This window comes from Eptesicus fuscus, chromosome 23 (assembly GCF_027574615.1).
Source record: "Eptesicus fuscus isolate TK198812 chromosome 23, DD_ASM_mEF_20220401, whole genome shotgun sequence".
Lineage (NCBI taxonomy): Eukaryota > Metazoa > Chordata > Mammalia > Chiroptera > Vespertilionidae > Eptesicus > Eptesicus fuscus.
Genome location: NC_072495.1, coordinates 17,148,033 through 17,165,131, shown reverse-complemented (window position 1 = coordinate 17,165,131; position 17,099 = coordinate 17,148,033). Strand labels below are relative to the sequence as shown.

At 51.9% G+C, this 17,099-nt stretch overlaps 1 protein-coding gene across 2 annotated transcripts in view; it reads left to right on the top strand.

Annotated features, from left to right (window-relative positions):
- The window catches only part of ARHGAP32 (Rho GTPase activating protein 32), a 116,680-nt gene extending 100,016 nt beyond the window's left edge, over positions 1-16,664 (top strand). For both annotated transcript variants that reach the window (XM_008142545.3, XM_028146907.2), the window contains 10 exons: positions 798-942; positions 1,403-1,485; positions 2,731-2,838; positions 3,268-3,413; positions 4,233-4,428; positions 5,512-5,657; positions 6,305-6,376; positions 8,430-9,341; positions 10,010-10,971; positions 12,393-16,664. In XM_008142545.3, coding sequence (XP_008140767.2) covers positions 798-942; positions 1,403-1,485; positions 2,731-2,838; positions 3,268-3,413; positions 4,233-4,428; positions 5,512-5,657; positions 6,305-6,376; positions 8,430-9,341; positions 10,010-10,971; positions 12,393-14,669 — 5,047 coding nt within the window. In that variant the 3' untranslated portion in view covers positions 14,670-16,664. The remainder of the gene's footprint in view (positions 1-797; positions 943-1,402; positions 1,486-2,730; positions 2,839-3,267; positions 3,414-4,232; positions 4,429-5,511; positions 5,658-6,304; positions 6,377-8,429; positions 9,342-10,009; positions 10,972-12,392) is intronic.
- Positions 16,665-17,099: the final 435 nt, after the last annotated feature.

Genomic DNA, 17,099 nt, shown 5'->3' with positions numbered 1-17,099 from the left:
ATGGAAATTGCCGTTTACTCTGCAGGAGTTTTAACATCCTAATTGACCGCAGAGCTCACATCTATTTTCAGGAATACATATTGGAAAGTACTTCACCTGATTCTGGTACAAAGGACAGTTCAGTCTTTACTTTCATGTGCAGCAAACCTCATATTCACTAATAAGTCCGCAAACACTAATCCTCTGGGTTAATGAGTGGTCTCGTGCCTATAGATTAATATTAATTAGCCTCCTGGAGAGTGAGCGTAACCTGCCCTCGCTACCTGAACACAAACTTTATTCCATAAAATCGGTGCTATAGATTTTACCTTCTGTTACAATGTGGTGTTGGCTGGGGATTGGTTGATATTGTCTCTGGATTCCTTATCCATCTTTAATAAACCACTCCTGGGCCATACTTCCTGTAGCTGAGGGGTTTCCGGGCATGGTTATTCATGGACCAGCTGCCACTCATTCCTAGTCTCCAGAATTGCCGAAATATCACATATTCAAATCATGAGGAATTGAGTCCTGTTTTTAGATCTGTGTATTAAAAGCTGCTCATGCATTTCAGAGATTATTGTCCATCCTAATATTAAAGCTACGCCCTTAATTTTCACATAGAAAAACACGTATGATCAAACATCCAATTACTGCTGGAAAAAAAACATTAATTCACTGAGGTAAAAATAATCAATTCACATTTGTCCATACATTTATATTTATTTGTCTATATATTTTATTTGGGTCTGTGCTTTCCCAAATATTCTTGCTTTTCCTTTAATAAAATAGTTTTGTCACTCTGCCGTCTTTGTTAGCCATGAATTTGACTCTGAACATGTCCCCGACTTGACAAAAGAACCGTACGTTCAGGACATCCATTCCGTGGGCTCCCTGTGCAAGCTGTATTTCCGAGAGCTCCCAAACCCTCTGCTCACCTACCAGCTGTATGAGAAATTTTCAGTGAGTACCAGTCACTTTTAAATCAAGTCCTGTTTGGAGTTTTGTTCAAAATGTGTAAAAATGGTTTGGGCCAGGTAAGAAAAAGTTCCATGCCTAAAATGACTCCTTTAAAGGAAAAAACAAACAACAAACAACAACAAAACAGTCATTGCTAGCTGGTTTCTAGTTTTGGCAGATTTCACATTGTCATCCTTTTAGTTTCTGACTTTGAACCACTACTCTTATCACACTTAATGTTGGTGACCATAAAGTTTTTTTAAAAAATTATCTTTTAATAGATTTCAGTGTCCACCTAGTGTGGGGGAAGTTTACTTCCTTGATGTTACATGATGTTTCCTCATCGCTCAGCGCCAAAGAGTAGATAGAATGATTTATCTGAGAGTGAAAAAAGCTAAATTGTAAGAACTTTGATTTTTACCAACCAAGTCCACTGGTTGATGTCGCATTACGATGGTTGCAGGACGCTGTCTCAGCAGCGACAGATGAAGAAAGGCTGATCAAGATTCATGACGTCATCCAGCAGCTGCCCCCGCCACACTACAGGTAAACCCCACGCAGAATTCCAGCCACGTGTTTTCATCCTATGGGCTTCTGACTGGTTAAATTTTCTTGGACTTGCAACTATTTATTTATTATTTACTTTTTTATATTTTTATTGATTTCAGAGAGGAAGGGAGAGGGAGAAAGAGAGAGAAACATGCATGATGAGAGTAAATCATTGATTGCCTGCTCTTGGCACACCCCACTGGGGATTGAGCCTGCAACCCGGGCATGTGCCCTGACTGTGACCTCCTGGTTCACAGAGCAAAGCTCAACCACTGAGCCACGCCATTTGTCCATACATTTATATTTATTTATCTGTGTATCCCCTAGGGCCTGGCACAGTGCTTGGCATGCAATAGGCTTTAATAAATGTTGGATGAACGAATGCATGAATGAGCAAATGGATGGCTGACTAAACCTGTTTCTTTGTGTGTGTGTTTTGCGACACTGAGAAATACTGCTGAAGGTACTGGGATGTCTGTCCACAAGTGTGCAGACTTGTGAACTGCTTGAATCCAAAATACGGACACATTGCTGGGTGTCTGTGTGCTGGTTTCCTTCTTTTAAAAAAATAAATATGTTTTTATTGATTATTCAGAGAGGAAGGGAGAGGGAGAGAGAGATAGAAACATCAATGATGAGAGGAAATCATTGATCGGCTGCCTCCTGCCCACCCCACCCTGGATTCGAGCCCACAGCCTGGGCATGTGCCCTGACCGGGAATCAAACCATGACCTCCTGGCTCAGAGGTCAACACATCCACTGAGCCACGCTGGAGTTCAACATGTGTCCAAGCCACACAGAGTGTGTCTGCTGCCACTAGAGCAGCATAACTTCATGGAATCGTTTGTCTAGAAGCTGGAGGGGAGGGTTCATGTCCGTGGTGTCTGGAAACCAGGTGTCTGGCAGCAGGAGCAAATACTGCTAAAGGTTTTTTTAAAACTCAGGCTGTTTCCTCAGAGCCAGTCCTGTCAGAAGCTTGTTTCTTGCCTTACACGTTTTCTTCAGTATTCGGTAGATGTGGTTATTATACCTAGGTATAAAATTCTAATTTACTAATCTTCTGACAGTTCTGTGGTAATAATATTTAAACCTAGTAAGCAGCACATGATTTGCTGGGGTTTGTATGGTTCTTTTTCCATTTTGCCATTGAAACTTACGAGTTCGTAGAGTTTTTATGCTCTGTACTGCTCCATGATGGGTTTTATCGTTGTTGTTGTTCATGTGTTGTGTTTCGTTTTCCAGGACACTGGAGTTCCTCATGAGACACTTGTCACTTTTAGCTGACTATTGTTCCATCACAAATATGCATGCAAAAAACCTAGCAATTGTTTGGGCTCCCAACCTGCTCAGGTAAGTTGCATTTGACATTTGACCTTAAGTAGATCCAATCACCTTGGAGAGTCCTAATTCATCAGTGTTCCTTAAGAACACCCTGTTCAAGTAAAACTGATCTGTTGTTTTCTTGCGCAACTCCCCAAAACAGGCCAGTGGCACTTAGCCGAGGCCAGTGAAAGTATTTTTCTTCCTCTGGTTGGTGTGGGATTTACCAAAGGACTTGTATGCATGCATACTAACTAGTATAAGCATAACCAATGGACACAGACACCAGAGGGGTGAGGGCATGAGTGGGGGGGTGGGGAGCAAGGGCCGGATAAAGACACATATGGAATGCCTTAATCAATAAAGAAAATTATTTAAAAAAAAGGATTTACATGTTTAAAAAAATGCCCTTTAAGACAGCTATGTCTGACGCTGATGGCGATCTTATCTGCCCCACAGATCAAAACAGATCGAGTCCGCCTGCTTCAGCGGCACGGCGGCCTTCATGGAAGTGAGGATTCAGTCTGTGGTCGTCGAGTTCATCCTCAACCACGTGGACGTCCTCTTCAGTGGGAAAATCAGCGAGGTCATTCAGGAAGGGGCAGGTGCGGCTCGGCCAGAGTGCGTTCCTGGCAGGAACGTGCACCTACACTTCTAGAGCCATGGAAACTGCATTTCTTTTCTTCTTTTTTTTTTATATATATATTTTTATTCATTTCAGAGAGGAAGGGAGAGGGAGAGAGAGAGAAACATCAGTGATGAGAGAGAATCATTGATAGGCTGCCTCCTCATGCCCCCCACTGGGGATCGAGCCCGCAACCCGGGACCCTTCAGTCCGCAGGCTGACCTATCCACTGAGCCAAACCAGCTAGGGCGAAACCTGCATTTTTTAATCTCAGTTTCATGATTCTGTTTTTGGTAGAAAGCAGCTAACTTATGGCTTTTTCCCCAAAATGCACAACTTAATTTGTTAATGCTACATATTAGACCTTTTGTGAGTTACGTTCACGACACATTAAAAAATATGCCGTGTTACTTATTATTGGTGGATGTAAAGGTGTAAGATGGAGCAGCAGCAGAAAAATTCTTTCCAGAACTGAAAATACTGGGTGATACCAGGCAAGGCCTTAAGAAAGGAAAATAGTTACATTACTTAAGAATTCTAAGTGTGTGTGTGTGTGTGTGTGAGGGAGAGAGGATTGCTAACAATCTGGTATGTCACCTTCTATTCCTCACTTAGAATAAAGCCCTATTATTTTTGCCATTTAAAAAACGGAATGAAGAAAATTTGAAACAAGACAGATAGGTAGGTAGATGGATAGACAGATAAGCAGATTGAGATACACACACACACACATACACACACACACTTACATTTTTCCCCCAAGCAGAAACGTTTGACTATTTTCTTTTTCTTTCCAAAGCTTCTCTCTCCAGGCCCAAGTCCCTGCTGATTTCCTCGCCATCCACCAAGCTGCTGACCTTGGAGGAAGCCCAGGCAAGAACCCAAGCTCAGATCAATTCTCCGCTTGTGACTGAAAACAAGTACATTGAAGTGGGGGAAGGACCTGCCGCACTACAGGGGAAATTCCACACCATCATCGACTTCCCGCTGGAAAGGTAGCGTTCATTGAGTCCTCGTCGGTGTGATTTCATGGTGTGTGATCTCTTGGTTCTACCTTTGCCTTGGTATTTTCCTGTCCCTCTATTCCTGCACTGGACCCGGGCCAGTCCCAGGCAACCCTGTGCTCTCCGGCTGTGGGCGAGACTTCCTAGGGAAGGAGAGGCGTGTTTCTCGAGAAGCCTGGCGACACCACGTCGTTTTAAAAAGAAGAGAGCCCGTTGTACGGGGAAAAATGGTTAGGAAAAATGATACAGGTCGTTGACTAGCTTTATAACAATTAAGGCAGTTCACTAAGCGGCTCAGTGTCGTAACTTCCTTAGGCGTGAAACGAGAATGTAGTACCTGCCTCATATGCTTGTATCTCATTTAAGTGAGGTATTACCCAGAAGGCAGCACGGTGCCTGGCATTCCATAGATGTCCATTACTATTCTTTTTTTAATTTTTTTTTTAATTTTATTGATTTTTTTTTTTTTTTTTTTTTTTACAGAGAGGAAAGGAGAGGGATAGAGAGTTAGAAACATCGATGAGAGAGAAACATCGATCAGCTGCCTCCTGCACACCCCCTACTGGGGATGTGCCCGCAACCAAGGTACATGCCCTTGGCCGGAATCGAACCTGGGACCCTTCAGTCCGCAGGCCGACGCTCTATCCACTGAGCCAAGCCGGTTAGGGCGTCAGTTACTATTCTTAATCCTTTTCTTCGTTTTTGGCTTCAATCACTTTACTCAGACCTAAAATCATTTTCCTTAGCTCTAGTTTTGGAGTTTTAATACTTCCTATTCCCAAATAGGTCTTACTCTTGCTTATTTCCCAGATTGCCAGGGTAGTTCTAAGTGTGGCAGTCTGTGTGAAAACTGCCCTGTGAAACTAATCGCTAGTATGGAAAGCCATGCAGTCAGTTCCCAGTCCACGCTCAGCTGCACCGCACGGCTGGCTGCCCTGAGGCGCGTGCCATGTGACGGTGGGTGTGCATTCAGCTGTGCTCTCCTGGCTCTGGTTCTTCCCATCACTTGTTCCTTTTCTCTGAGTAAAGAGAGCCTCTTGGATATCTCAGTGCGGAAGTGTTTCTCTCTCGTAGGAGGAGGCCTCAGAACAAGATGAAAAAGTCCCCTGTGGGCAGCTGGCGCTCCTTTTTCAACTTGGGGAAATCGTCCTCCGTTTCCAAGCGGAAGCTGCAGCGCAATGAGAGTGAGCCCTCGGAGATGAAGGCCATGGCTCTGAAAGGTCAGTGCCCCTCCCCGTCCCTGTCCCCGTGCTGCGCCGAGGGCAGCCGGCCCGCCCACAGGTCACCTCCTCCTGCTGCCGTGGCGTCTCTTTTCCGTCTCTGAACCCGTACTCGACACGCTCCAATAGGATATGCTGTCTACTGGAGGGTACAGCCCGAGGTCACGGTGTCAGCAGGGCCGGGTGTAGGTGTGAACCCTGCCTTGCCTCTTCCAGCTTCCGGTGTCACTTGGCATCCCTTGGCTTGTGGTGGGATCCCTCCCGTCTCCGCCTCAGTCTTCAGAGGGCACTTTCCTCTGTCTCTCTGTGTCTGCTCTTCTTAAAGGGACACCACGCCAGTCATTGGGTTTAGGACCCACCCTCAATCCAGTATGGCATCACACTCCTCTTTAGGAACTATACAAGGAGGATGTTTTTAAATGCATCTCTATCCTCAAGTTTGTAATCCTTTAGAAAAGGGATTTTTTTTCCTATAGGCAACCACTTGAGAACAGCAGTACATGATGCGGCACGATGCTGACTGGAGTGTGGTTGTCAGAATGTACAGCTGACCACTCTGGGGCGTGTAAGTGGGTGTAGAGGAAAACACTGCTCCTTTTCACCGTCACCACGACTAACACTCGCATTGTTTGGTTTTGATTCCGAAGGTGGCAGGGCAGAGGGAACCCTCCGATCCGCCAAGAGCGAAGAGTCTCTTACTTCTCTCCATGCAGTCGATGGTAAGAGAAAAAGCACCCGTCGTTTTATTCTATATTTCAGAAAAGAACATAACAAGCAAGTATATCTCATAAACACCTGCTTAACAAAGAGGCCACAGAGCATCACTTCTTAAGAATACTAGTATCTATTTCGTGTTTTCCGTTGATGTTTTACTATAGTACCGGTCTCTAATTTCTTCACTTTTGACATAATTGCTATTCAATTTGCATGAGAATGGGTGAATCGGTTTAAGTTAACCATTTATATTTATTAATGCCCAGTGAAAAATGATATTAGCATTTCTTAGTTTTCACAGTGAGAGCCCAGTGTTACAAAGGATAAACTTAAGCAGTTTTGATATGCAGACTAGAAGACTTTTGTCTTGAAAATGGCTAACTTACTGTTACATTTCATAGATCAGATCGGTTATGGAGGATAATCTTATCAGGAGGAGGCAGCGTAAAGTGAATCTGCTTAAAATGGGGACTGGAGTTGTATGCTAAATAATGCAGAAAGGGTTGATTGTAACTGAAAAAGCAAAACTAAAAGGTTATGAAAATAAGTTTTAGCTCCTGTCTAAAGTCGGGTTCTAGTTGCCACTGATTTTCAGAATGAACAAAGCACTTCTTCATTGTTGACTTGGAGGGAAGTAAAACTCCTTTGACAAAACCATGTAGTAATGGCAAGTAGGACGTCCTTGGCGTCATCTTTGGCTTCTAATCCGTTAGAACAGAGTTTGTGAAGAAGGCGGCAGGAGGTAAAGAAGGCCCTTTGGCGACAATAATCAAGAGCCACCCTGATTGCCCCGGGGTTTTCCTTTGTCTGTTGATGTTCAATTCCTGCTCTTTGGAAGTATCCTGGGATGTCCTACTGACTGTTCTAACGGCACCTCCTCATGGCCAGTGACTGTGCTGTGATTCACAAGTCCTCACATGTCACTGTAGTTGGGTGTCCCACATCTTGTGGGTTTTCCAGGATTTTCCATTTCACTTTAGTCAAGAGAATGCTTCACAAAGTAGTGTAGTGGGCTGGGTAGACGCGAGCATTAAGCGGAAGATAATATTCAAGGAGGGATTCATTTTACACGTGGCCAGTGCATTAGTGAATGTTTTTATTGAGACAGTTTCTGCCTCTCGGTGGTGCATTTTCACTCCGGCAGCTCTCACCATTGTCATCGAATGCTGAGATAGAGGACTCCTGCCAGGAGGGTGCTTGGCACTGGCCTCAAACTGTGTGATTTGCAAAGGCCTCCACCACTTTCGAGGACTGACTGCCTGAGAGACTTAGAGCCTGCTCTGAAGGGGGGAAAAAGGAAATTGTTTTTGTTTAAATATCTGAAAGGAATCCCTTACCAAATAGATGCTAATACTTTATAGGATTGTAGAGATTTTTTTAAACTGAGAAATTTGGGGTTTAGAAGGATTTTTCCCACTAAAAACAAAACAAAAACCTCTTTTGCTGCTGTATATCCAAAGTACTATTTAAAGTGAATGATTCCACCTGGCCAGTGTGGTTCAGTGGTTGAACATTGACCTAGGAACCAGGAGGTCACGGTTCGATTCCCTGTCAGGGCCACATGCCCGGGTTTCGGGCTTGATCCCCAGTAGTGGGCGTGCAGGAGGCAGCCCATCAAGTCATCATTAACGTTTCTATCTCTCTCTCTCCCTTCCTCTTTGAAATCCATAAAATTATGTTTTAAAAATAAATAATAAAAATAAAGTGATTTGATTTCGTCTCACAAGTCATGTGTGAGGTCAGCGATAAAATAAGACAAAAAGAAATTAAAAATAACTTGCCGAAAGTCACAACCAAAGTCAGTGTTGGACGAGGGGTAGAACCTGGCACCTCCGAGTCCTTTTCCGATGGAAATCGACAGCTGCTGCCTTCCCCCTCCCATCATGTCAGAGGTGCGTGTTCTTGAGCATTTGGCTTGGGAGCCCCGTCTGGGAGCCCCAAGAGACAGTTACCTGTAAGAAAGGAAGTGCCCTGTCCCTTCCCCGTGTGTCCTCGGCAGGTGACCGGTGGGGGTGCCCCTGTGACGTGCACACTGAGAGACTGTTGTCCGTTCCCCAGGTGACGCCAAGCTGTTCCGGCCCAGGAGGCCGCGGTCCAGCAGCGACGCCCTGAGCGCCTCTTTCAACGGAGAAATGCTGGGGAACCGCTGTAACTCCTACGACAACCTGCCCCACGACAACGAGAGCGAGGACGACGTGGGGCTGCTCCACATCCCAGCCCTGGTGTCTCCGCCTTCGGCCGAGGATGTGGACCTGAGCCCGCCGGACATGGGCGTGGCCAGCCTGGACTTCGACCCCATGTCCTTTCAGTGCAGCCCCCCGAAGGCCGAGGCCGAGGGCCCCGAGAGCGGCGCGGCCTTTTTAGACTCCCCCACGGGACACCCCAAGGATAAACCGAGTGCAAATAAAAGGGACCCGGAAGCCGGCGGCAGCCGGGCCCAGACCCCGGGGAGCACTGCCAGTTCTGAGCCCGTGTCGCCTCTGCAGGAGACCCCGAGCCCCTTCTTCACCCTGGACTTGAGCCCGAGCGAAGAGAAACCCGCCAAGCCAGCCTCCTTCACGGAGAAGGTCGTCTACGCGTTCTCGCCGAATATCGGACGGAAGCTAAGCAAATCACCTTCGATGAACATCTCCGAGCCCATTTCAGTGACCCTTCCCCCTCGGGTGTCAGAAGTCATCAGCGCGGCCTCCGCCACGGCCTCCGCCACGGCCTCCGCCACGGCAGCCCAGACACGATCTCCTCCCACCTGGCACACGGGTGTCGACGAAAGCGCCGTCGGAACTAGATCCCCTCCCCAGGTAGGAAAGATGAAGGCAGACGAGAGGGAGGCGCTGGAAGGATGCGAGCCCGGAGTCCAGCCCCCAGGCCTGGCGGCGGCCGCAGAGGCAGAGGTGCCGGCAAAGGAGAAGGAGGAGCCGTGCGTGTCCGACGGTCAGAGTAAGGCTGTCCCTTCTGGACAGGCTCAGACAGGTACCGTTCGCTTTCCTCCACCCTTTCCTTAAGCTGAGCGGGATCTCCATTCCCGTGTGCCGCCTGTGCCTTAAGGGAGAGATTCACTTCACACCTGCCCTTTGGTCCAAGAGAATGTGGTTCCGGGCGGTGCCGAGCGCTCCAAGCCTTACACTAAAATCAAACCGAACCCCCGAAGGGCCGGTGGGCCTGCGTCCGACTCCATAGAGTCCGCGGGCCTCTCTGGACAGTCAGAATCCGTGGATATTTTTTTGCACAACGTCATAGCTCTTGATTCTGTTCTCTCTTCTCGTAAAATGCCTGTATTTTAGCCTTCCATGTTAACCAGCCAGCCTCCACCGGTAAAACCATCCTAAGCCATCTGCAAGCACGTGGAGCTTGTGTTGTAAGCCATCCTGCCTGAGCCACATGGGGGACCCGCTTGTTGTAGCAACTCCTGAGGCGGGGCAGGCCTCCCCCACCCTCGGGGTTAGTGTTCCTCCGAACCAGATGTTTCTACGGCAGATGTTGCATGTGGGACGGAAGATCGTGGATTGCCATTTTGACATGTGGAAGGCACCTGTTTTTTTTTTTTTTTTTAGGGATCAAACGGGGAGTGTTGGCTTTCCGTATCTGGGATAACACAGCTGCCTTTTCACTCTCATTTCTTTCTCCCAATTTCCCACCAGGAGCAGCTACCCATGACCCCCCTCAGGAGGCCATTCCTGTCAGTTCAGTGTCTCTTATCCCACCGCCACCGCCTCCGAAAAACGTTGCCCGCCTGTTGGCGCTGGCGTTAGCCGAGTCCGCACAGCAGGCCTCCACCCAGTCGCTGAAGAGACCAGGCGCTTGCCAGTCTGCTCCTGTGAACCATGGAGACGTGGCAGGGGCTGCCGCCGAAGAGACCCTGCCTACTTACCGCCCTCACGTCACTCTGGACAAAGCCCATGTCCCAGCCGATGGGCCCGCAGAGCACTTTCTCCTCCCGAACCCCGCATCCGGGAGCTGCCAGCAGCTCCCGCCCGACCCGGCCGCCGCCCGGGACCAAGCCCGTGCCAGCGCCCCCGAGCCCGGGCAGCAGCCCCGCCAGGCCGACTTCCAGCCCCATCCAGCCTGTGCACCGGGGGGCCCAGAACAGGCCAGCACCACTGCCGGCCCCTTAAGAGACTCGAAGTCTGACGAGCACATCGGTTTCCCGGACGACCAGTCTGGGAAGACCACCGGGCCGACCGTCTCCTTTGCGGATCAGGACCAGACTCAAGTTCACTTCTACAGCGGAGATCAGCCGCCTTCTTACCTCGGTGCAAGTGTGGATAAGCCCCATCACCCCTCACAACTCACTGACAAATCTCCCACACCCTCTCGAGACAAACCCTACCCTCCTTCCGGGTCCCCCGAGGAGCCTGTCAGCACAGCCAGCCTGGCTTACGTGGCTGTGGCAGCGGCTGCGGCTGACACCGGTGCCTGGGAAGCCAGCTGGGACCCGGCGGACCAGCCCACCGCGGCAGATTTTGCCGCCGCCACCCTTCAGCGTCCGCACAGAACCCACCGGCCCCTTCCCCCACCTCCTTCCCAGAGACCAGCAGAGCCGTTACCAGGCCTGGGGCAGGTACCAGCAGCCGCCTGCGTAGGATTAAATAATTCCCACAAGGTAAGAAGGGGATGGTAACTGGCGAGTCAAGGAAAGGAAATGCACTTTTTGCAAAGGTCTGTCACTTTGCGGCAGGGTGTGTTATCTTGGAGTCAGGCACAGTATCTGTTTTCCAGTCCTCGGGCAGGTTTTCATGAAGCATTTCCCCTTGGAGGTTGGGATCTGCCTTTTCCTCGATGCTGGTTTTTCTCAGGAAGGAGCAGTTACACAATGACCGTGGCCTAACCGCGTCTGCCCGCTGCTGCCTCCCGCCAGCCAGCCAGCCTCTGGGTAGTTTCTTCAGAGCGATCCCAGAGGTGATAGCCAGTGAGTCAGACGGGGCTTCGGGTATCTGGGCTGCGGTGGTTCTCCCGGCACCGGCACTGACTCATCGTGACCTCGGGCAAGTCAGTGAACCTCGCCCGCCGGTTATTCCCGTCTGCCCGACGTAGGCGCTTTAGTCTCAGGACGTGTGTAAGGCCTTCTGCCTTGCAGACTTCCTTAGAAGTGTGACGTTATTTTCTCAACACGAAGCGGCAGGTTCTGCAGTCCAGCGAGCACCCATTTTGATGAGAGAATGTTGTATTGCAAAATGCGAGGGTGTCTTCCTAAAAAAAAATGTCCCAGGTGTTCTGTGATCACCTTGAACTGTTGTCTAGTCTTCCGTGGGGGACGCTGTTTCTACAGCTGCATCTCAAGGCGGGGTGTTTGCAGCCCTGGCCTCTGCGGCCACCCCAGGCGGATCGAAGGCGGGTGGGGCGGGGGCGGTACCTGCTGGAGTTCAGTGCCCCCAGGGCTTACAACTCCTCACTTCAAACATCTCTCCAGAGAGAACCCCTCTTTTTTTTTTTTTTATTGATTTTTTACAGAGAGGAAGGGAGAGGGATAGAGAGCTAGAAACATCGATGAGAGAGATTCATCGACCAGCTGCCTCCTGCACACCCCCTACCAGGGATGTGCCCGCAGCCAATGTACATGCCCTTGACCGAAATCGAACCTGGGACCTTTCAGTCCGCAGACCGACGCTCTATCCATTGAGCCAAACCGGTTTCGGCGAGAACCCCTCTCTTTGTTTAGCAAAGCTTTCCTGCTGCTGGCGAGCCTGAGCTGGGCAGAGAGTCGGCATAGATTTTTAAGCGTGACTATTACTTGATTAAACCTCTGTTTTGGTCTGCACGTTAAGACAATGTCACAGGCAACCTCATCTCACATCTCAAACCCATCACCAGCTAGAACAGACCTCACGATGGAGGTGGCCGCGCGGGCCGTTTCCCGGCTGTGGGGACAGGGTCCCTGCGGTTCTGGCCAGCGCGACCGCGTGGCTGGGGAATTTCAGGCTGCTACCCGCACGGCCTCAGCTTGTGAGTTACCCGTGTGATGGTGCTGACTCCCCAGAGGGGAGCACGGAAGACAAACTCACGCTGTCCTCATTTTTTCCGTAGGTCCCGGGAGTAGTTCCCACTCCGGAGAGGCCCCCGGAACCCAGGGCCGCAGATGACCCTGCTCCCGGCCTGGTGGGTGACGGCGGGGCTGCCGCTCCGTGTCCCGCGTCTGCCCCCGCTGTGTGTCCTGCTGTCCAGCCGGGCCTCCCCGAAAAGCTGCGGGAAGGTCCCCGCGCGCCCCCGCTGCACCTGCGTGCGGAGTCCGCCCCCGTACACGCCCCCTGCGGCTTCCCGGCCCCGGTGCCCCCCACCCGGACGATGGAGAGTAAAGTCGCGGCCGCCATCCACTGCAGCGGGGCGGAGGCGGCCGGCGGCGCCGGTTACCACCCCTTCGCCTCCACCGCCTCGGCCGTCGGGGACGACCTCTTGCCTTTGCCACTTCCCGTCCCGCAGCCGAAGCACGCGCCGCAGAAAGCCGCTTACTCCACCTTCGCGAGGCCCGATGTCGCCCCTGAGCCCTTCGGTCCGGAAAACTGTGTGCATTTCAACATGACTCCAAACTGCCAGTACCGCCCCCAGAGCGTGCCTCCCCATCACAGCAGCCTGGAGCCGCACCCCGCCTACGGGGCCCGGTCCGAGCCGCCAGCCGCCCTGGGCCCCCGTTACAACACCTACGTGGCCCCGGGGAGGAGCGCGTCGGGACACCACGCCAAGCCGTGCGGCCGGGTCGAGTATGTGTCTTCCCTGAGCTCATCTCTTCGGGGCGCTTGCTACCCAGAAGACATCCCCCCGTACCCCACCATCCGGAGGGTGCAGTCTCTCCACACCCCTCCGGCTGCCATGATCCGCTCTGTCCCCATCTCCCGGACGGAGGTTCCCCCCGACGACGAGCCGGCCTACTGCCCGAGGCCCCTGTACCAGTACAAGCCACACCCGGCCTCCCAGGCCCGCTCGGACTACCACGTCACGCAGCTGCAGCCTTACTTCGAGAACGGCCGGGTGCACTACCGGTACAGCCCCTACTCCAGCTCCTCCGGCTCCTACTACAGCCCCGACGGGGCCCTGTGCGACGTGGACGCCTACGGCACCGTGCAGCTGCGGCCCCTGCACCGCCTGCCCGGCCGCGACTTCGCCTTCCACAACCCCCGGCTGCAGGGCAAGAGCCTGTACGGCTACGGCGGGCTGCCGCCCCGGCCCCGGGCCACCCTGACCGGCTATTTCTCCGGGAACGACCACGGCGTCGTCCACGTGCCCCCGGCCGCCGACGGGAAGCACGCTTACACCTCGTGGGACTTGGAGGACATGGAGAAGTACCGCATGCAGTCCATCCGCAGGGAGAGCCGGGCCCGGCAGAAGGTGAAGGGGCCCGTCATGTCCCAGTACGACAACATGAGCCCGGCCCTGCAGGACGAGCTGGGGGGCATCTATGTCATCCACCTGCGCAGCAAATCCGATCCTGGGAAAACTGGACTTCTCTCCGTGGCCGAGGGGAAGGAGGCCCGGCCCCCAGGGAAGGCCCTCAGCCCCGAGGGTGGCGACCCCTTCTACCGGAAGCACCCGGAGGCCGAGCTGGACAGGGCCCATCACCACGGCGGGCACGGCGGGCACGGCAACGGGCAGCCGGAGAAACCGTCCCTCCCGCAGAAGCAGAGCAGCCTCAGGAACCGCAAGCTCCACGACGCGGGCTGCGGCCTCCCCGAGCACAGGGCACACCAGGAAGCAAGCCATAGGCACCTGTGCGAGCCGAAAAACGGGCCCCCGCACCCCCAGGGAGCCGGCCACTTAGATTATGGGTCCAAAGGGAGTCCGGACGCCTGCGAGCCCGCCAGCTACCACAACTCTGGAGGGAAGTACATGACCGTGGGCCCCGAGTCTTTGCGACTGAACCACAAAGAGGCGAGGCTCTGCAAAGAGCTGGAGAGGCCTCGGGCCCGGCAGCCCCCCGCCCCAGACAAGCACCCCCGAGACTGCTACGCGGAGGAGGAGCCGCTGGGCCAGGCCTCGGTCCCACCGCCGAAGCCGGAGCGGAGTCACAGCCTGAAGCTCCATCACACCCAGAGCGGGGAGCGGGACCCCGGGGCGCTGTGCCAGTACCCCGCGCACGGCCGGCGCCAGGGCAGCCTGGCCACCGTGTCCCAGTACGACAACCTGGAGGGCTACCACTCCCCGCCCCAGCTCCAGCGAGGAGGCTTCGCCGGAGGGGCCGTGGGGGCCTACCTGCCCCCTGGCTTCGCCCACCCACAGAGCAGGACCTACGCCACCGCGCTGGGGCAGGGCGCCTTCCTGCCCGCGGAGCTGTCCCTGCAGCACCCCGAAACCCAGGTCCATGCGGAATGAGCCCCGAGAGCAATAGAGTTGAAGCAGCCTCTGCTGGACAGTGGACTGTTCTATTTTTTTTTCAGTAACCAAAAAGATTAAAAAAAAAAAAAGAAAAGAAAAAAAGCTACAAACCCCCCCCAACCACATTCAGAAACAAAGCATAGTAAGAAAAATCAATCGCCACCTTTCTCCCCTTTCCTGTTTCATTTCCGCCTCTAAGGACTCGCTTTGTCACTAGACGAGATCCGAGTGGCTGTAAAGCACGGTGTTGACAACCTGGTAGAGAGCCTGTCGCCACCTAGTGCGCACCCGTGAGACCCGAGGACTGCGGGGACCTGCGTTGGGATGTGGCTTTGTCCTTCCTCGTGCCGGCTGTGTATCTCAGAGCGGTGGCCATCCGTTCCCTTTTGCATTCCTTGCCGACGCGTCCAGGGCCCGCGGCGCTGGCTCTGGCTGGCACTCAGTTCCCACGTCAATCTCCCCGTCTCGTGTGAAATTCCAACTGAGAAAAAAACCCCGATCCTTCAGCTAAGTCAGTTGAACCTTTAGCAGATTCTGACTAAAACATACAGGAAGTAAGAGTAAGCATTTAGTAAAGAGTCATCATTAAGAGTCAAACCATGTCGGCCCAGGTTGCCCCATGTCCTGTGCATCCTTATTTCTCACAGGCGTGTCTCAGCTCCGAGAACAGGCGCAGATCCCCATCAGGCTCAGAACCCCAGCAGGCTCAGGTCCCCAGCAGGCTCAGATCCCCAGCAGGCTCAGATCCCCAGCAGGCGCAGATCCCCAGCAGGCTCAGATCCCCAGCAGGCGCAGATCCCCAGCAGGCTCAGATCCCCAGCAGGCTCAGATCCCCATCAGGCTCAGGTCCCCAGGGAAGAGATGGTCAAAGGCAGAAGCAGACATTCACAGGTGGGCGCCAGGGGGCGCTGTTAGCACCAGAGAGCGCTGTCCCTGCTTCCAGTGGGCCCTCTGCCTTCAGTTTCCATTTCCCTTAAGGAGCGTTAGTGACTTGTAACCCCAGTAAAAAACATCTCACACCATTTGTTTCCCTAAAGCAACTTTTCCCATTAAAAATGAAAACAACCCCCAGCATGGTTTGACTAGCTAGACACGTAATTGATCGTGATGGCAAACCTACACGTTAATTTTCTGTTTCTCCACCGGACTGCAGGTTTCCTGGGAATCCTTAAAAGTAGCTCTGTAGTCCCTGTTAGTAAACCTGCAATAGTACCCAGCCCCGTTTCACCGTGGGCATTCCGGGCAGTTACGTGCCTGCCCTGAGGAATGGCGTGCCGTTTGCTCACTCCCTCTGCTATCACAGTCTACTGTAACTGCCATCGACACCAGCATTTCCGGTACCATTCTGATAACTCTGTGGGGCATGTTCCACATGCCCCGCGCCCAGAACTTTCTTTTGAAAGTTGCACTCATTCCTGATTCGAGTTGGACCTCTAGCCCAACGCAATTCCATTTTCTCAGCTCACCCCCAACGCGCGCGCCAGGCGAGCCAGGCAGTCCTGCCTTCACATGGACGCGTTTCGATTGTCATTTCATTCCAGGACTCTGAGTAACACTTGATTTTTATACATTCACACCTGGGGGCTTTCATTCCATTCACTGGATGGTCGCTGCTCTGGCTTTTTTTAAAACTTGGAATTTACTTGTATTTAGAGCAAAGGAAGAAATCTTTTAAGAGGCTAAATTTATGCTGCTATTATTGCTGTGAATTTGTATAAAGATTAGGAGTCATGCCAGTTCCTTTTTTATTTAATAAAAACAAAAAAAACACACACGTGTGATTGCATTTTAAGGGTTTATGTTTAGAAAAAGAAATTAAGTTTTAGGAATAACACATTTATTTATATGTGAAAATACTCGGTAAGGTTTTCCTTGGTTCCCCTAGAATTGATCAGAGGGACTCCCTCAGGATCCTGGTAGAAGAAACCCTGAGATCGATCTGTGAAGAGGCCTGTGGGCTGTGGGCCTTCCCGTTAAAGGTGCAGACCCGGCTGGCCCAGCGTCGAGTTAGGCAACCTGGCAGGCTCCCGATGGGTACATGTGAACCGCGGGTGCCGTGACAGGAGTTTGGTCTTTGGTGAATAGACGGCACTGGTTTTATTTTATTTTTTTACTTTAACCACCTTTTTATCAAGTAGGCAGCCCATTGCCCTTGGTGATCACACGGCCCTGTGTTCTCCCCGGCAGCATGGCCGTCGGAGAGAGCTGCTGTGACGAGGACATAGATGGCTTTAATGACAGGTGTTTTTTTTTCCCCTCAATATTTGGCAAAGTGTCATCCTGGTAAAACATTTCACACCGTTTGTTCTCCTAAAGCAATATATATCTATTATTTTTAGTGAAAAGAAAAAGGATGTAGAAGGATGTGAGTCCAGAAGGGCGTGGCTGAAAAGTCCCCTGTCCAGTCTTAATCCTCGTGGATTTGTG